Raw genomic sequence first — 19,616 nt, 5'->3', positions numbered from 1 at the left:
GCCCGCGAGCGGCGGGGGCTCCTTCCGCAGAGGACTATGAGCAGCAGGGACAGAGCGAAGGGGTCCCCGTATTCTTCCCACCCGTGTCGGGGTTCACAAAAGCCGTCTCCTAGCAGCAGGCAGGACAGACCAGCAGGGCAGGACAGATGCTCCTGGGTTCAGGGCAGACAGTACCATTGACCAGCGGGCAGAGCTGGCGACGTCCTCGTTCCCGGGGGGGTCCCTCCCGAGAGAGAGGCCTGCGCTGGGCTCTCGGAGGCCCCTGCAGTGCCAGGCTGCACAGGGGCCCCACTGCCTGTCAAGGCTCAACGTCACCCTGGGGCAGCAGGAAGCAGCAGGGCCGCAGGTCCAGGGCCCGAACCGAAAGGACGAGGGGAAGGTCCCCCCGCCGTCCCCAGCCCTCCCCGGGACCGCACCGCGCTCACACCGAGGCTCCTCAGTGCCGTCTCGACGCGACGGGGGCGAGGTGAGCTGTCACCGCGCTCGGGAGGGCCGCCCGGTTTCCTATATGTACAGGCGGCGAGCCCAGGGCGGGCCCCCGAGGGTGACGGGTGGCGGCACGGTTGGCATTTAGGACTTTGGACACCCTCCCCGTCTTTCCAGGCCACCGCAGGTGGGGGGCCGGCCAGTGCTTCCCCCTCTGGGTCACGGAGCTGGAGACGGGCTTCAGAGCCGGCGCAGCCCTTCTGGGAAATTCCGCGCGTCCTGGCTGGGTCCCGGCGGTTACTGCACGCCCTCCTCTTCTACGTACGTGGACGGAAACCAGCCGGTCTGAAAAAGATGGCGGGGTCGTGTGACTCTGTATGTGTGTGTGTGTGTGTGTGCTGGGGTGGGGGCGAGTTCGGGTTCCTGGACAGGAGGGACCCTTCAGGAGGCTAAGCCAGGCTGGAAAAGAGGCGGGGCGCCGGGCGGAGCCAGGGCCCAGGCATCGGCAGCCCCGGGATGCACCCGCCGGAGCCGTTGAAGACGACTCCGCGCTCTCTCCAGCTGTCCCCACGGCACTTTATACCCAAGCTCAGCATTCCATCGGGATCAAGTGACAGAAACTGAGACGACGCAGACCACAGGGACCAGTCTCCCGCTCGTCCAGACACGGGACTTGATCATCAGGAATGTAATGACGCTAACTTGTCTGTCGCAGAAAACTGATGAAAAAGCAGGGAGTTTTAGCCGAGGATGGAACTCAGACATCAAATAGAAATCCCAGAACTGGAAGAGGTGACTGCGGCTTAGAACCCAGCAGACAGGGGAGGGGGCGGGGAGGGGTCAGGAGGATAAATGGTATTAGAGAAAATACAATAAAAAATAAATGTAAAGGATTTAAGAGCAGATGAAACAAAGCCGAAGAAAAGACTAATAACCCAGACGGTGGCCCAGCGGCAGGAACGGGGTGGAAGACACATGAAACGGGCGGCCACAGACGGGCCGCAGCCAGAAGCCCCAACAAGCATGTGAAGGGACCCCAAAAGGAGACGAGGCAGATGCACCCGCTGCAGAGATTTCCCACACTGAGGGAGGGCCTCACACCCCACAAGCCTCAAGCAGAACGGGCCCCAGGGTGACGGTCCCCAGCCCCGTCCCGGCATATTAGCGCAACGCTGATGGAAAACAGACTTTTTTCTTTTTCTTTCGGTCACGTGAAGCCCAGTGGGAAGAGGGCAGACGTGTCCTGCGAGGAGCAACATTAAGAACATTTACTAACGTCCAAAAACTAAAAATGGAGCTGCCTTTTGACCCAGCGATTCCACTGCTGGGATTCCACCCGAAGAACCCTGACACCCCAGTTCAGAAGAACCTCTGCACCCCTGTGGTCACAGCAGCGCTGTTTACAGTAGCCACGTGCCCATCAGAGGGTGAGCGGATCCAAGCCTGCGGTGCGTTCACACAATGGCGTGCTACGCAGCAGGGAGAAGGACTCCTGCCCTTTGCGACGGCATGGGTGGAGCTAGAGAATTACGCTCAGGGAAGTAGGCCAGGCGGCGCAAGACCAATACCACAGGATCTCACCTGATACAGGAACCTAATGAACCAAACAAAGAAGTGAGCGTAAGAGACCCAGAGGCCTGGAAACAGGGGGCAGACTCCCAGTGGCCGGGGGAGAAGGGGGAAAGAAGGGGAAGGGACTAGTTAAGGAACTCGCGTAAACGACCCATGGACGTGGACAGCAGGCTGGGGACTGACTGGGGGTGGGGGGACAATGGGACAACTGTAATAGAACAACCATTTAAGAAAAAAAAAGAATGTTGACTAACTTTTCTACAGGAATGCTGGGAGTCAGACAACGAGGGCACCATCCAAATGCTGAAATAAGACACCTCACGGCCTAGAATTCTACCCCCAGGGAAAACAATCTTCAGAAGTGAACTCAGCACCATTGCTCCGAAAAGGCCCCGGTCTCCTTGGAGGTGAGAGCGTCCCGCGGGCAATGGCCGGGGCAGAGGAGAAAGGTTCTCCTGACTGCAGGAGGCCCCCTGGGAACCGGAGAAGGAGCGACAGTCAGAAAAATCCCTCTTCTTCAACCGTGACGGAAACAGGGGACTGGACCGAGGTCACCAATGAGGGACAAACCAGCAGGGGGACGGTTTGATGCGGGACAGGATCCTTCCCTGACTTCTAAGTGTTACTCTTCCAATGGCTCATTAATGACCAGGACTTCACAGTGGAGAAAGCTGGCAGGTACCACCCTACCCACGGGATCAAAGCGCATGTCACAGCCAGAGGACAGTCCTGCCTCTGGAGAGGATGCACCAGCACTGAAAAACACATGAGCCCGCACTGTGGTGTCCCCTTGAAAATGGGGAACACCGCCATCTGATTATGAAGGGCACCAAACAAATGTCAAAGTCACGTGAGCAAGAGGAGGGCTGGGGAACCGTCCCGGATGAAAGCAGGTGGAAGGTCATGGCAAGTCAGCGTCATTCAGGGCCCTGGGGCAAATCCAGAAGCTAGAAAACACCCTCTCAGGACAACTGGGGACGCTGGACACTGGACAATGGGTTAGGTTGTAGGGGACCGTTCTGGGTGGTTTTGAGCACTGTAGCCCCAACCACGAGCCAGGCTCCTGAGCCGTGTCAGGCTCGACCGGAACACCGGGAAGGTCCGCGGCAGCCGTGACTCGAAGGCCACTCAGGAGGTTCCCGTGGGAACCGGATCTGAAGAATGCATATCATGCTTCGGAGCTTGCTCTGCCCCCCTTATCTCTCAGTAACTGTACACAGCGAGCAGCTAAAAACGTGTGAGGCCTCGCGCCTGATGTCAGGGTGGCGTCAGGACGTGGAATAGGCCCTGACACGGACGCGTCACTGTCTTCGTCACAGGGGCATCTGTAATCAGTAACTGTCAACTGTACCCCAGCCTCTGAAGCCCATAGATGATTCATGGGTCGTGACCTCGTGTCTCCCGAATCCCTCCTCAATAAAAGGGACGAGGGGAACGCGTTCCACGCTCTTCTCCACTAGAGAGGTCTGCCGCCTCGCCTCCTCCCAGACAAGTGACAGCGTCCGGGTAGATTTGTTCTCTCTCATCCGTGATCCTGAAGCCTCTGCTGGGCAGGGAGTTCCCACCGAGCCGGGGCGTTGGGGGCCGACCGCCCTATTAGGTCCTCAGTTCTATCGAAGGGGAACATCCTTGGTCTTACGAAACACCCCCTGGCGTGTCGGGGGCAGAGGGATAGCTCTGGGACAGGTTCTCAAAGGGTTTAGGAGAAGTCCAGTGTGCGCGCATGTGACCACACGCACTGCAGGGAGGGGGCAGAGAGGGGACAGACGACAGGGGACGTGGACCAATCAGTCCTGGCGGGGGAGCCTGGGCGCGCAGGAGTCTTTGCAGTGCCGCGCCGGCTCTTCAAGACTGACAGGCACTGACGTAAGTCATAAACACTTCACGGTGACAGCATGAGGAAAAGAGCAGAACGAAGACGTGCTCAGATGCGGCAAACACGGAGCCTTCTCGGCAGCCGGCTCACACGGAAGAGCGTCCGCGGGAGGGGCTGCCGCGCAGGAGGGGCGTGTTCCCGGGCGGAAGGCGGTACGGCCACGCGAGAAGGACCCGGGAGCCCCAGGGAAGGGAATCTAAAGGAGCACCCACTGCTTAAAGGAAAGGGACGTCTTGCAGGTTAACACCAGGGACACTTAGGACACGTGACTGACACACCTTCCCCGACACTGGGAGGAACGTGGGTACAGCCGAGTCCAGGAAGCAGCAGAAGTGCCGACGCCGGGGGTCTCTCTGGCGCCCAGGCCAGGCCGGCAGCCCACTCACCCGGCCGTTCGCCTCCCCACGCCACCAGCCCTGGTCCCCGCCGATGCGGCTGTAGATCTTCACCACGTCGCCTTCCCGCAGCGAGAGCTCCCGCAGGTCCCGGGCGGCGAAGTTGTACCTGGCCACGGCCGTGCCGATGACGCGGGGTGCGCACACTGCTGGGGACAGGAGCGGCGTCACACAGCTGCGGGGTGGGGGGGCCCGGCGAGGGCGGGGTGCTGCGGGCCACGCTGGGTCTCTCCCCAGGTGCCTGGCCCTGTGCCCAGCCCGGGGCCATCGTGACCTGGATCCCAATCCCAGGGCCCCTGGGTCCTTTGTTGGATGTGGGCTGAGATTTCCGGAAGGGAACCCGGGCAGTCGACTCCCGCACTGGGGGCCGTCGCAGGCAATGACCGTGCTCCTGGGAACAAGAGCAGGTGCCAGCGCTCTGACCACTTCCTGTGTGCCCAGTCACAGCACCCCATGGCCAGGGGACAGCCTCACTCTGACAGAGCACCTGGACGGGACCCCTGAGCATGGCACCCAACCTCCCGCAGGTTCCCCAATTCCAGATCCCCCAACCAAACTGGGAACCCAGCTGGACCAGCTTAGCCTCGGGCCCCAGAGTCCTGATGGACAGACAGGTGACAATAACCATGACAGAGGGGAACACACACAGCTGAGAGGAGGGCTCTGGCTCTGGCCACGGAGGGCCATGTGGTCAGGACCACAGGGACCCCGTACCCCGGCCCTCAGGTCCCGCAAATCCCACAGTGCCGAGCGGGGCTCTCTGGGTCCACTCCCACCTCCCCGCGAGGGTGGCCACCTGGGGTGTCGGCCGCTACCAGAGGCAAAGCTCTGAGTGAGCAGCAAGGGACAGCGGCTGACAAGCTGCGAGCGGCCATTCGGGGTGAGCGTGCCAAAGGGCAGCAGCAGTGGGGGGCAGTGCCAAGCCTGCCTGGGTCCTCGGGTGCAGCAGCCGCCCCCACCCCCACCGCCCGCCGGCCCAGCGGCCTCCTCCCCCGCCCCCGCCCCCAGCGCTGTGGCCTCTGGCAGGCGGGGCCCTGGCCGCAGGCAGCCCCCACCCTGAGGGCAGCAGTACCTGACCAGAAGGGAGCGGAGGAGCCCTGAGAAGCAAAGCTGAGGCCCTGAGGGCTGAGAAAAGAAAAGTTGTAGGAAGCGCAGGAGGCTGCAAAGAGGCGAGAGAGAAGGTGAAAGGGGGACCGAACGGGGACCACAGGACCCACAGCACGCAGTCGGCCGCAGGCAGCCGGGATGGGGCCCGGAGGGACAGAGGGCCAGCCTGGAGGCCCACCCAGGCACATGTGCAGGGAGCTGCCCTCACTCCGCCTCTCTGCACCTGCGGCCAATCAGGCCCACCTCCTCCCAGGGGGCGGGCCTGCACAGGACTGACAAGTGCCAGGAGCCCCGCCCCTTGTGAGGCACATGACAGGTGCTCACTAAAGGCCCGGCACACAGTAGGTGCTCACTAAAGGCCCAGCATGCCTCTGCTGGCCTGCTCGGCCTGGGCAGGACCCAGGCTTTGCAGGCCCCTTCAGGCTGGAGGAAGCCGGGTGGCTCAGGGGTGAGTCTTGGCTGGGTGTTACACACTTTGGGCCCACCCTGCCCGAATCAAGATGGCCCGTCTGGGCTGTAGGGCCCCATCGCACACACAGGTGCTGGGCCTGGTTCCCTCACAGTGGAGGCTCCTAGGGGGCTGGGGCCCAGGGAGGGATCCGAGGACAGGTGGGAGCTGACCTCTGGGCAAAGCACCAAAACTCAGAGCAGCAATGCAAAGCTGACATCCCCACCTGTCACCTGAGACCACCAGAGCACCTCAGCTGGGGAGGGTACTGGGGACTGGCTGGGGGGTACCAGGGCCACCGTTCGCGGGGGGCTGATTTGGGAACGGGCTCCTGGCCTAGGCCAGTGTGGCACTCGGAAAGCCTTCCTCGGGGTTAGTGGGCAGTGAGGGCCAGGGCTGTGGAACTAGGATGGGTAAACACTGGTGTGCTGGGTGGGCGTGGGCGTTACCTGGGGACCGGTTGGAGGCCCTGGAAGCTGTGCGTTCCCGTGACTTGTAGGGGTACTTGAGCGTTGTGTCCAGCTGCTTGAAGCTCTCCTTGAGAGAGTGGCACTGGTAGTACTCCACCAACTCCTGCAGGACACACATGAGTACTGACTGTGGCCACCACCTCCAGGCAGGCCTCCTGGGTGCCCTGGCCTTCCTCTCCCACCTCTTCAGGTTCACGCAGGGGACTCCTCCCCTTGACTCCCAAGTACTCCCCTCCTCTTCCCCCTCAGCAATAGGCCCAGGATGGGTGGTGGGTCTCTCAAAAACTTTCGATCCAGCAATTTCTCTCCCAAACATTTATAAAGCAAATATCAGTGAAATGCTGAGACTGAGGGACAGGGTCTTATTTTAAAGTCACCTTCAGAAGGAGTATGCCATCACCTACATTCTGGCTGGGCTGTGACCGTGCGGGGCTGGGGAGGTGGGGGAGGGGCAGGCAGGGAAGAGGTGCCATTGGAAGCCACCTGGGTGGGAGGCTGGCCACCTGCCAGGCCCTGGATGGAGCCTCAGTGGACCACGGTTTCTGGCTCCAGTGGGAGGACCGGCAGGAATGGGACTGCCGTGATGTGGTGGCCGGGACAGGCTGGACCCTCCCCGTTGCTGCCCACCATGGTCAACCGACATGGCCCTTTGGGGGCCAATGCTGAACCAGGGGGCTGCAATGAGGCCCTAAATCTCAGGGTGCAGGGGCCCCCCTCATCCCAACCCCAGGGCCAGGCTGGTGAGAACCATGGGGTCACGAACCAGAAGACTTTCGAATTTCTTCGCCTCTGTGATGTGGATCCAGCTGTCCTTTTCCACCACCTTGATGTGCTTCACCTCGTCATTGAACCTGGGCCGGGTGCACGGGTCACGCGGTCACTGCGCAGGCCACGCGGTCACTGCACGACCGCACGCCCCAGCCCCCGCGGGGGCTGGACTCAGCGCCTGCCACGGAGCGAGGACCCTGCCCGCCGCGGCCCTCGGCTCACCCCTGCTGCCCCACGGCTGCCTCCTTCCAGACCTCCCCACCCGCCCGGGTCTGGGTCTGTCTCCTGCTTGTCTGTCTGTCCGTCCGTCCGTCTGTCCGCCCACCTTGCCTGTTTCAAGTCCAAACCTCCAGCCAGCCTGCAAGGTCTCAAGACCCGCAGCCCTGCAGCTCCCCTCTGCGGGCCACTTCCTGAGCGGGGACTCTGCTCTGGGCATGTCCCGGTCTCTTGTCTCCCCAACGCCTGCGCGGCCTCATGCCTGGTTTGCAGGTCAAAGGTCTGACTTTGGCATGGGAGGCCTGACGGGGGAGGGGGGCACCGCACCCCAGCTTTGACCCCCTCTCCTGACAGCCCCCAGCTCTGCAGCCTGCACTGCATGCAGCTGGCCCCGCCCCCGGCCCCGCCCTAGACACACCAGGCCTGGCGCTGGCCGCCCCTCCTGCTGCCATCATGGCGTCCTGTGTCCTCAGGGCCCCAACTCAAATGGCGCCGTGCCGGCGAGCCCCCTTGGACCCCTCCTCCGCAGGTACCAACCCCACCCTTTCTAGCTGACACCAAAGGCCGACAAGGACCCCACAGGAAAGGACACACCAATATCCCTTATGACCCAAGAGGCTAAAATCTTCCACAGGCTGAATCTCTCTCCACACCTGCGTAAAAAGGGCTTCACACGCAGCTGAAGGGGACGTCCCAGGGGTGCAAGGTTGGTGCCACACAGGCCACCCTGCTCGGGGCCCTCAACCCCATCTGGTGACAATGACCAGACCCTCTATTCACTGGTCCGTGACCGTCGGCCCAGCCCAGGACTCCTGTCTAGCGGGCATGCTCTGCCAGCGGTGACCAACCCCCCAGTAGAGGGGACGGGGATGGCAGGAGGGCGCCCACACCGAAGACCACTGGCCACAGCAATAAGACAGCGGCTGCATGACCGTCCCGTGCTCCCTCAGGCCACCTGCAGGGTCGCTGGGACGTCCCTGACCCTCACGGTCCCCGACCCTCACGGTCCCCCTGCCCTGCTCTGGGGGCTGAGTGTCTCTAGTCCCTATAACCTGAAAACATCCGGCCAAGGCCACGGGGCAGCTGGGGACTCATGGCAGGAGGACCGTTCACACAGGTCCCGGGACAGCGAGGTGTGCCAACCCACGGACCACTTTCCTCTCCGAAGTGTCCAGGTTGGACACTCCATTCCATGGCCACCCCGCCCCAGCAAGCCCCGACCTGGAGGGGACAGGGGCTCAGGTTCAGAGCGGCACTGGGGACGAGCCCCCTTGGCCCAGAGGGCTGTCACGTACTTGATGCTTATGGCGAAGCGTTCCGCCTCGGCCGGCCGCTCCCTGACCAGATAGGTCCCGCTGGCGTGGGACTTGAGCAGGTTGTCTGTCTGCTGCCTCTCCATGCTGCCTGCAAACCTAGGATGCAGGAAGAAGGGAGGGTTGTCACACGGATGGAGCCTGGGGCAGCCTCCAGCTCCGGGGCCACGTTAGGAAACCAGGCCACATCCCTGGGGGAGGGCCCGTGGGGGGGTTCGGGAGGAGGCAGCGGGGCTGGGCATCTGCCTGCGGGCACAGAGTGGGCCCAGAAAAGATCACAGTGAGGGGAGTGAAGACCCCAGACCTCAGCCAGTCCCTGGAGGGTTCTGCTCTGGGGAACCTGGGGCCTGCGAGAGGCGTCCAGGGTAACACAGACACCAGGTTCTGTTCTCAGAGTTTAAACAGCAGTAATGAATAAAAACTGCTCGTGTGGGGGTGGGGTTCCTGCTGGCACACACTGGACCCCCCCCCCCCCGGCACCCCCGTGAAGACATCGGACAGACTGCAGAGACAAAGCCCACAGATACAGCGAGGCAAGCCCCCGACCCCGGTTTCCTAAACCAGACCCGTTCCCCTTGTGCCCCCCCATCAGGCTGAATCGGGACTTGTGCCAACAATGTACAAAGGAAAGACTTGCCGTTCGGAATTAAAGATTCTGTCTGCTAATCCGTCACGGGAACGTCACAGCTCCCCACTCCCCCCGTACATCAGACCTGGGTGTGGGGGAAGGGCATTCGCCCGCGGACCCGGCCTCCCAGACACACCAGAGCCACTGAGCCCAGGTGTGGGACCCCGCGGGGCAGGCACAGCGCTCCGCTGGGCGCAGGGGGAGCCCCACCCCGAACACGAGGGCGGGCCCCCCGGGGCCAGCGGTTTCCACACTCAGGCCGCCCCGCCTGGTGACCCCGCAGGCGGAGTGACGAATGCTGGACCCTGATGCCGCCTGCGCCTGTGACTCGCCCCTACAACGTCCACCTTCACTCACGCTGTTATTCACGCGAACACCCTCAGTGTCCTCAGCGAGCCACTGCCGGAGTGAACGGGTGACGATAAACCTGACCTTAACGGTACCGCTTCTATATATTTTATATGACAAACCTCAAGGGACAGTGTGTAAGAAAAACCCCATTCTCTCAAACGTTCGACCCCGACGATCTGCTCTGACATGGGAAACCCGTTGCCAAGGGATGCAGATGACCCCCCGACTCCAGGCAATTGAGGACCGAGGGAGAAGGGGATCCCCTGGCCTGGAAGACAGCCCAGAACCTTAGACCTGGCCTGCTTCTGGGGCCACGCCCCTATTCCCGGGGCCACACCCACAGCCCGGACCACGCCCCATATGGGCCACGCCCTCAGCCTGGGGCCACGCCCCTATTCCCGGGGCCACACCCACAGCCCGGACCACGCCCCCCGCCTGGGGCCACGCCCCCAGCCCCGGGGCCCTGGGTCCACTCACCAGGGGTAAGCGCTATAGTCCACCTCCCGGGAGGGCAGCCGGCAGACGGGTGGCTGGCAAAAGAGAACATTCAAGTTAATGACCCCTCAGGGGCCAGAGGGGGCCTGTCAGCAATGACCTGACCCTCGGCCGGAGCCACTGGCCTGCGAGGTCCGGGGCCGTGCCTGGGCCCACCCCCCTGCGTGAACGGCTGAGTGACTGATTAAACGAGTGAACGAGCGAATGAAGAGCAGCAACCAGCCGAGGGTGCGCCTAGGCCCCAGGAGGGTGTGACCCTACAGCTCTGTGCCGCAGGGGGGCCCTCGGCCCCAGGGCAGGCGCCTGGCCCAACCCCCAGGGCTTTCAGGTGGTGCCGGGCCCACGGGGCCAGAGGCCAGGCGGCGCTGCTGGGGGCCAGGGCCCCCGTTAGTTTCCAACACCAGGATGAAATGCAGCCCCGAGTGGCCGTGTCCTTCCAATAGGAGGAGGGCGCCCCTGCCCCGCGGCCCCCACCCGTCTTCTCTGGGTGCAGACCGTGCTCCGGGGCCAGCTCCCAGCGGCCACTTAGCGAGGCCGTCCCCAGCGAGGACGCAGCTCTCAGCAGCCCCGGCCACCGCGCTCCGGGCGCTGCTGCGGGCGCGCTCACCCTTCCATCCACGGGGCAGGGCTTCACAGACGCGCTGGGGAAGTAGCCCGACTTCCTGGTCTGCACCAGCCGCCCCTGGGAGAAGACAGAGGCGGTCGGGCTGGCAGGCTGGGCCCGCCCGTGGGAGTGGGGGGCGCACTTTAGCGTTCGCCGTTTCCTGAGGGCAAGGACAGGGCAAGGGCAGTTCCTGAGACCCAGGCGACGGCCCCGCCCCCGGTGGTAACCTCCTCGGACCTCACCCCCACTTTGGGCAGGAGGGGCGGGGCGTGCCCACTTTTCCGAGGAGGACACAGGCCCTCGGAAGTTCAGCGGCTTGCAGGCCGCTGGGACCAGAGGCTCTCTCTTATCTACGCTGGGATGGACTCGGCCTGCGCTCCCTGCCCCCTCTGCCCGGAGGAGCCTCCCCAAGGCCCCCCCCCCCCCCCGGGCAGCTCCCCCTCGGCCTTCCGCTGTCACAGCAGCAAAGCGTCGCTGCAAGGCCACCCAACAACGGTGGTGCTGGTCACAGCAGAGGGTGCGCAGGCCACAGCTGAAGCAGGAAGTAGACAGGGATGCTGCACCAACCCCCCAGGTAAAAGGGGGTGCCCCGAAGACCCGAGGCCTCGCTCACAGCCGCTCTACTCCACCCCGGCGGCCTCACCCCAAACAGCCCTGCCGGAGGTGTAGGCCCATCCTCTGCCCTGGGACGGGGTTGGGGGGAGCTGGGCGCCAGCTTCCAGGCCTAGGACCCACCTCCCACCACTGAGACTCGGGGTCCCCTCTTAGCAGCTCAATCACGTCGCCCGTCTGGAAGGTCAGCACCGGCTTCCCAGGGGGAGCAGGGTTGCCATGGTAATTCTGCACAGCCACCATCTTGGGCCCTGTGGAGGACAGAGCAGACGTGGTCCTGCCCGGGAGACTCCCGCGTGGCTGTTACATACACCCTGCGATGGACGGGCTCGGGCCACGAGGGAGCAGCAGCTCATGGGTTTTCTTCTGAACTCCCTCCAATCTGCAGCCAAGAGCCGGCGTGCGCAGCCGGGGACAGGGTCCCTCGCGTCTGCGTGGACCAGGCTCAGCGGACCCGGGACTTGCCCAGGCCACACAGCCGGTCCGGGCAGCTCTGGAGCTGAAACGGGGGTCCCGGCTGAGCGCCCCCAAGACCGTGGAAGCCACTCTGAGAGCGGGCCCTGCTGTGACACAGCCGCCCCGTGTGGGCCTGTCTGCCTGGCCGGGCCCCACGCGGGTCCCAGCAGCAGCGCGCCCAGCTTCCCCAGCGCTCAGGCTGCACAGGAGTTTCAGAGCACATGACACTGTCAACCCCAAACAATGAAAGGAACGTGCCCGTGACACCATGCAGAGCCGGGGAGGGGGCGCGAGGAGGCCGAGAATGGCAAGGGACGGCAGCGGTTCTTCCACGTCCAACAACACTGACCCTGGACTGGCGGGGCCCTGTCCCCACCCCCAGCACTTCCTCATCAGACATCAAGACGGCTCCCGGAAAGGGTGGCGGTGACGGCAGGAGGGACAGGGGCCGGTGGATACACTGGGGGGGGGGGGGGGGGGGCGGCGGGGCTGGTGCCCCAGAGGCTGGGAAAGCAGGGCAGTCACCATGACCAGGCCCAAGCTCGGGCCCCTGGTGACCGCGACGAGGACAGCAGCCGAGGCTTCGGCCCGCACTCACCTGGTCCTGCTCCAGCAGCGTCCTGTGAGGGCAAGGACAGACACCAGTGATGAGGGAGGAGGCCCAGTATCTGACACTCCCCTATGCCCCCAAGAAAAGGGTCAAGGCAGTGGAGGGGCACGTCCTAGGCTCCTGCAGGCATCTAAGGCACTGTTTCCCTCTGTGGCAGCCCCCCCTTTCTTACTATACCTTCCACCTCTGTACCCTGTCCAGCCCTGGGACACCCACCCCTCCCCTCTCAAAGCCTTACCATTAACGCCCTCCTCCAGGAAGCCTGCCCTGACCACCCCGCCCTGTGCCTAGGCTTTGTCAGCTGTCTGGGAAACGACCAGACGCAGTGTCTTCCCTCCTCCATGATGGCATCTCTGCACCCCAAGTGGGGCCTGGTAAGCATCCTTTAAGGGCTGGTTAATTTGACTGGATCCCACAGCTGGGGCAAGACCCAATGTCCACACCCCATAAGTGACTCTGGGGACTTCATCCTCAGGTCAGCTGAGCAGATGGGGGGCAGGTGGGCAGACGCACGTCACAGAGCTGGGCACCCGCAGCTGCGAGACAGCCAGCAGGCAAAGGCGCAGGTGGCGGCCAGGCAGGGCACAGCCATCTGGGCCCTGTGACCCCCATGGCCGTGCTCACTGTGTGGCCCCAGGGGCGCTGAGAGCCGGCACGCGGGCCTTACTGGGCACACGGGGTGCGTGGGGTGCAGGGCGGCACGAGCCAAGCTCGGGGACTCACCGGGTCTGCAGGCAAACCTGAAACAGAAGCAGGTCGGGTCTTAGTGAGCAGGTGCCAGCCCCTAGGCCAGGGCCCTCGCCCAGCGTATGTGAGGCACGTGCATGTCAGACGTGGGGGACCGACAGCCACAGCCAGCGACCGTGAGTCTCCCTTTCACTTCAGGTGACAAAGTCTGAGCTCTGGTCCCAGGGGCTCATGGGAGAATGCGGCCCGGGGGGCAGACCCGATGGCAGACAGGTCACTGGGGAAGCCTGGGCTCCAAGGGGACACTTTCACAACTGGTCTGCGATGCCTGCTGTGGACACATGACAAGGAGGTGTCCATGCTCAGGTGACCTTTTTGACACCCTCGTCTGAGACACGAAGGAGCCAGGATGCTCAGGGACACAGCATCTCCGCACCTTGGACGGGGCGCCAGCTGCAAAGACCCTGCCCACCGACCTGGGGGCCCTCAGAGAGGACACAGCGCCAGGCTGGGCCCCGGCCGCCTGCCACCTCTGCTCTGGACAAAGCAAGGGCCACAGGGGCCGCTGTGTGTGGCTGATGCAACCTCAACACCATGGGACATCCAGCCGTGCAGACTGCTCGGGCAGACGCCGCAGAGCAGAGGGGCAGGCGCGCCTGCAGAGCCCCCGTCCACGCAAGGCTGGCAGAGGCTCCCAAGGGCCGCAAACACCTAGCCTGCCTCAGCCTGGGTCTCTCTGCCTGGAGCCCAGGGTGACCGAGACCGACGTCGCTGCCCGGAGCCCAGGCCCAGGACACGGGACGAGAGCGCCAGTGGGCAGACAGCAGCTTGGAACGGGCCGGAGGAGACGGGGACAGGACAGTGTCCCCAGCAGAGGGACGAGAAAGGGACCCTTGCAGACACCCGCGGGGGATCCAGGCTCCTTCACAAAACGAGAGGCCCACGTGTGCTTTAACAATGTTGGGGGGTCCTCATGGTAACCTTGGCTTCCAGAGGAGCGGGAACTGCCTATCTGGGTGACCCCAGTTACAAACACATCGAGAGCCTCAAAGACGCGGCAGGCCTACGTTTTCCAAGCTTTCTACAGGGCGTGGTATTTAGGAATCAGAAAGGGAAACACAGGAAGACCACACCTCTGGAAATGCTGGTTTGGGGAGGGGGGTGCCCAACCTGGAGCAGCCGGTCAGGCAGCCGATGTCTGAGCTGGGGATCGAACCGCAGCCCAGGCCTGTGCCCTGACCGGGAATCAAACCGCCAGCCTTTCGCTCTGCAGGACGGTGCCCAACCCACGGAGCCACACTGGGGGGGCAGTTCCGGAAGTCGCAGAGCCTCCACGGCAGGGCCAGGCTGCAGCAGGAGCCGCAGGAGCGGGGACGCCCCCGAGGGTCAGCCCGCCTCCCAAGCTCCGGGTGGGCGGCTGCAAGGGGGGTTACCTCGCTCCAGGTAGACAGAGAAACACGCCAGGCCTGTTTGTCACCCGAGTCACCGCCGCCAAGAATAGAAGATTCTGTTAGCTTCCTGTTGACTGTTAGGCGCTGGGCCGGTGTCCTACCCGGTCAGCCCAGGGCTCGTGCCAAAACCCTGCCTGTGTCTATTTCTTGATACATTTACGGGTAAGGATGTTACTTTTAGGGTCAGAACAAGAGTGCCAAAGCCAATGCCTGAGTCACCCGCGGGAGGGAAACACGGCCACGCGGCCACCAGAGGGCAGTGTTGCTGGCAAAGCTGGAAGGCGGCATCGGGCCAGCAGGCCAGGTGGGGTCTGTCTGCAGGGGCTGCTGGGTCTGGCCGGGGCCGCGGTGGGCGGCATGTCCCTGTGGCGAGGACGGGGGCCTGGGCTGCCCTGTCGGGGCACCACAGTAAATGGGAAATCGAGACAATCTTCTGTTCTTGCTGGAGGTGTCTCAGGTGACCAGCAGGCCTGGCATGGCCCCCTCTCAGCCCAGCTTCCCCGTCTCACAGGGACGGGGGGACCGGGCCGCCCATAGGACGCACAGAGTGGGGGGGCAGGCTGGCCCTCACCGGGAGCCCCCCTGCCCCTGCAGCTTGTGCTTCAGAGTGAAGCCTCGGGGCCTGCTCCCCACGGGCCCCAGTGCTCGGCCAGCCCCCGCCCGTGGAGGCTCTGCAACCTTCCAGAACTCCCTCAGGCTTTCGGATGTCCATCCAGCTGCTCCAGGTCAGGTGCCCCCCACACACCAATACGCTTCGGAGGGGGATCAGCAGCCCGGGTGCCAGCCAGGCAGGCTCAAGCCCCCGCCCCTCCCTGAGCCTCAGGCTTCTGTCTGACACACGGGCACGAGGAGGCGGGGACCGTGGTCCGTCAGCGTGTGCGCCTGTGGGAGAGCCACCTGCAACCCGGCTGCAGCCACAAAGAGGCCGGCACTCCGGCGCGGGGAACCCGGGTGGGGGCTTCCCCTCATCGGCAGCCTCCATGCCACGGCTGACAATGCTCTGCATCCATTTGCAGGGTGGACTCCAGAAGTTTACAGCGGGGACAGGGCAGGGGACAGAGGAGAGGCAGAGAAAAGCCCTCGATGCCGCAGTTAGGAGGAGGGGTCGGGCATGGGATCCCCAGGGCCCGTGTCCTCCTCTCTGAGCCTGTTTCCTCACCTCTCTCAGGGGGTCCCCACGGCAGGAAAGGAGAAGGGGCTCCCTCTGCCAGGGCCAGGAGGGTGACAAAGGGCAGCTGTGAGCAAGGGGACCCCTGCTGGGGACGGGACGTGTGGCCCCGAGGACCAGCCCGAGGCTTGTGTCGGGGGCAGGGCAGGGTGATACTCACTGATCTTGCAGGGAGGCGTCACTTCCAGACACTCCTTGTGGGCCCCAACGCCACACTTGGTGCACAGGTAACCCTGGTAGAAGGTGCCCCTGGGCCAAAGTGGGGAGAAGGTGGAGGTGAGGCGGGCACTGCCCGGGCCCCCACCTCCTGGCAGCTCCAGGCCCGCCTCACGGTCCTCCTGGACCCCCACCCTAACGTGCAGCCTGGGGCCACTCCGCCCAGGGACTGCCCACCTGCTCTGCCATCCCAGACAGGGGGCCCTGCCTGAACCCCCACTGGGACAGTCACCTCCTGTCCCGGCTAGATGTGACGCTGGTGAGGCCCAGCCCAGGGCTGGAGGATGAAGGTAGCCATCGGTGATGGGGAAACAGGGGGCACACACAGCACCAGGCTCCCTCGGGGGGCTGGGGGGCAGGGCAGGAGCCCCCTCACCTGAGGAACATCCTGCAGGCTTTGCAGTTGGTGGTCTTGTCAAACGTGTACATCTGGAAGCTGTGGTGGTTGGCGTTGGCCTTGTCAGGCTTGATGTTTGACCTGACGGGAGGGAAAGGGGGCGCCTGACTCCCTGTGCCCCAAACGAGCCAGGCTGGGCCAGAACACGGAGGCTGGGCCTGCCTGACACCCCGGCTAGAAGGAGGGTCTGAGCGGGGGTGTTAAAATGCTGCTGCCCAGGCAGGAGAGGCCTTCTGGGTGAAGGTCACGGCCACGTGCCAGCGGGGGTCTGGGTGTGGACAGACTGCAGATGGGCCCTTGGGACGTCACCGTATACAGGTCAGAAACGAACAGCTCTTAATGAGCAGTAGCCTTGAGCTCACGGCAGGGACCCTGCAGCATCTGGGGGTGGTCACCTCGAGATACACCCACTGACAGGCGCGCAAAGGCTGGGGGAGGGGGGACAGTGACAAAGCCAGCAGGTGGGATGCGAGGATGCTCACCACACACCCTTTCCATGGGGACGAAGACCCGGCAGTGCTTGTAACAGAACACGGGGAAGAAAACTGCCACCGCAGGGAATGAGGGGCAGGCGGGGCGGCCCGTGCCTGAGTGCCCACTGCTGCAACATGCCCAGACGTGACCCCGTCTGATGCTCCCCGTAACCTGTGACCTGGGCCCTCCTTTCACTTTCATGTCACCAGAAGGCAGTGGCTGGGAGGTGGGCACAGCCACCCGCCTGATTGCCGAGTCTGTGGGCACAAGCACCTGAGCTTCTGGCCTCGGGTCTGACATGTCTGGGACCCCGACGGCCCCCTGTTCACCTTTCTCTGTTGAACACACTGGGGCTTCTGCTAGATTTCATGGGGAACAGCTCTGTGGCTCCCACAAAGCAGCGGGCAGCAACCCACCCGCCTGTAAGGCCCTGAGGACCCGAGTCACCATGGTCCATCTGGCATCAGGACCGTTCCTGGCCACTCACTGCTCAGCCGGATAGGCGTGTGAGGCCCAGCCTCAAGGCAGCAGCTGGCTGAGCCCACCCGGGACAGCTGGGACAGAAGGAAGACCCGCTTGCCCAGGCAGATTGTCAAACAGCCAGGATGCCACCAGTGTGGGGCTGGGGTGACAGAGTCTGTCTTAGTCTTTGGGCATCAGCCCGAGCCCTCGTCCGACGGAATCACAGACGAAGTCCTCCCGGGGCTCCCCGCCTAGCCACGCCGCCGTCTCGGACTCACATGGCCATCTCAAACTGCTCCATCCACTTCCGCTTCATGTCCTCCGTTTTGCAGAAGAACTGGAAGCCCTGTTTGCCTTGTAGGTGGATCAGGTAGAAGCCGTAGGACCACTATGGGAAGAGATGGGGTGCCCTTGCTGATGGCAGGGCTTTCGGCACATGGGCACGAGTGTGTGTGTGCGCACACATGCATGTGTGCCTGTGTGCCTTGTGGGCATGCACTTGTGTGCTCATGTGCCTTGTACATGTGTGCCCATGTGCATACATGCATGTGCCTTGTGTGCATGCACTTGGGTGCTCATGTGCCTGTGTACATGCATGTCCATGCACACACATGCATGTGTGCCCCCGTGTATGTCTGCCAGTGTGTGTGTGCATATGCATGTGCGCCCATGCGCGTGTGTATGTACAGTGCACTCATTCTGCGCCTGCACATGCATGTATGTAGGTACATGTACACATCCCTCTAAGATTTCCTGGGACCCTTCTCCCACCCCCTCCAAGGTGTGCCCTCAGCCGAAGTCTGGTAGTGCAGCCAGGTCGTCTCCAGTGACTGAGCTGGGTCCCCAGGGAGTCCATGTTCAGGAACGGGCCCCGGGGCCATTCATGACACCGCCCACCCACTTTCACTTCCTAAATGTGATGCTAAAGAAACTCACTCCTCTGAAGCAAACCAAAAGAAAAAAAAAGGCAGCGGAAGGCCATGGGCCTGGGGCGCCCACCACAAAGCCCCACTCGGCTGCCCCCTCAGCCTCCCACCAGGCCTGGCCATCCCTGGGGCTTTCACAGCCGTGCAGGAAGAGAGAAGGAGGGAGGAGCCCAGAGAGGAAGGAGCGGGGGAGGGAGGGGCGGAGGGAGCAGGGAAAAGACAGGACGGCAGAGGGAGACTGGTGGCCCTTGACCTCCAGGGAAGGAGCAGGCGGGGACAGGCAGGGAGCTGGGGCCTCCCTCCACTCAGCACCCGCTGGACACATGTCATTGTCATGATTAAGAAAGTAGGAGAGGAAGAAGAAAGCCATGAGCCCGCCCTCCTCAGGCCCAGGGTCCCCCAGGACCCCCTGGCTCGGAAGGAAGGGCGGTGAGGAGGGCGCCAGGTGCTTACCGTTTTCCCATGAGACTAGGAAGCATGCGGAGAGCAAAGCAAAGGGAGGCAGGTCACTACAGACGCGTCCCGGCCCTGAGGGGGGCCGCTAGCAGTGGGGGCGGGGGGCGGGGCTAGGATTGGGGGGCTGCGTCCTCAGCCCAGAGCCTAGGGAGTGGCCTCAGGTCACCACCCCGGTGCCCCACAGCTTGTTAGGGACACAGGATTAGGTGGGTCACCCCTAACAGCTCTCCAGGTGGTACCTGCACTCTGCACTGTAAGCTCTGAAGTCCCGAGTCTGACCCTCACACCCAGCTCAGGGCAGCCCACAGCACGTGCTTAGGCTCTGGGCGCAGAAGCCTCTGCAGAAGCGGGCTGGACAGCGGGGCACGGCAGCCCCACCCCTGGCCGCAGGCCCCGCCCCTATAGCCACGGCCCGGCCCCAGCCGTCATGGCCCCACCCCCAGCTGCGTGGCCCCACCCCCAGAAGTCCTGATCATCGCGCCAGTAGCCGGAGCCCCACCCCCAGCGGCATGGCCCCACCCCCAGCTGCGTGGCCCCACCCCCAGACCTCATAGTCCCACCCCCAGAAGTCCTGATCATCGCGTCAGTAGCCGGAGCCCCACCCCCAGCGGCATGGCCCCACCCCCAGCTGCGTGGCCCCACCCCCAGACCTCATAGTCCCACCCCCAGAAGACCTGATCATCGCGTCAGTAGCCCCAGCAGCTAGGACCACCCAGGGCCCTCCTCCAAAGGGCGAAGGGGGTGGGGCGGGGGCCCTGTGGCTGGAGTCAGGCGGCCGAGGCGGCCGAGGCGTAAGGCCAGGCTCCCACCCCAGGCCTCGGACTCGGGCTGGGTCCCTGGGCTCCGCCTCCTCCCTGGGAGCTGGGATCCTGGCCACGCCCACTCCCAGGAAAGACTCAGCTGCGAGATCGAGGCCGGGGCAGTGCTGGGCGGAGCACCTGCCTTCAGCAGAAGTCACGGGGACTGACCAGGGAGGCCCCTGTCCCCAGCGCAGCCCACCCGGCCAGGGTCACCACGATCGCCGCTCTGCCT

The 19,616-nt window shown here is 63.9% G+C and overlaps 1 protein-coding gene across 2 annotated transcripts in view; it reads right to left on the bottom strand.

Moving 5' to 3' along the window:
* Nucleotides 1-422: 422 nt before the first annotated feature.
* The window catches only part of VAV2 (vav guanine nucleotide exchange factor 2), a 93,027-nt gene continuing 73,833 nt past the window's right edge, over nucleotides 423-19,616 (bottom strand). The window contains exons 15-28 of one of the 2 annotated variants that reach the window (XM_090274992.1): nucleotides 17,481-17,590; nucleotides 16,246-16,347; nucleotides 15,814-15,902; nucleotides 13,071-13,087; nucleotides 12,336-12,357; nucleotides 11,405-11,532; nucleotides 10,673-10,747; nucleotides 10,048-10,100; nucleotides 8,574-8,690; nucleotides 7,058-7,145; nucleotides 6,274-6,397; nucleotides 5,342-5,428; nucleotides 4,261-4,415; nucleotides 423-771 (exon numbers count right to left, since the gene is read on the bottom strand). In XM_090274992.1, the coding sequence (XP_090131118.1) occupies nucleotides 724-771; nucleotides 4,261-4,415; nucleotides 5,342-5,428; nucleotides 6,274-6,397; nucleotides 7,058-7,145; nucleotides 8,574-8,690; nucleotides 10,048-10,100; nucleotides 10,673-10,747; nucleotides 11,405-11,532; nucleotides 12,336-12,357; nucleotides 13,071-13,087; nucleotides 15,814-15,902; nucleotides 16,246-16,347; nucleotides 17,481-17,590 (1,215 nt within the window). In that variant the 3' untranslated portion in view covers nucleotides 423-723. The remainder of the gene's footprint in view (nucleotides 772-4,260; nucleotides 4,416-5,341; nucleotides 5,429-6,273; nucleotides 6,398-7,057; nucleotides 7,146-8,573; nucleotides 8,691-10,047; nucleotides 10,101-10,672; nucleotides 10,748-11,404; nucleotides 11,533-12,335; nucleotides 12,358-13,070; nucleotides 13,088-15,813; nucleotides 15,903-16,245; nucleotides 16,348-17,480; nucleotides 17,591-19,616) is intronic. The other variant, XM_090274993.1, reaches the window with a different exon arrangement.

This window comes from Furipterus horrens, unplaced genomic scaffold, assembly GCF_987537825.1.
Source record: "Furipterus horrens unplaced genomic scaffold, mFurHor1.1.pri manual_scaffold_4, whole genome shotgun sequence".
NCBI lineage: Eukaryota > Metazoa > Chordata > Mammalia > Chiroptera > Furipteridae > Furipterus > Furipterus horrens.
The sequence above is the reverse complement of the archived record's forward strand: the minus strand, read 5'-3'. Positions and strand labels throughout refer to the sequence as shown.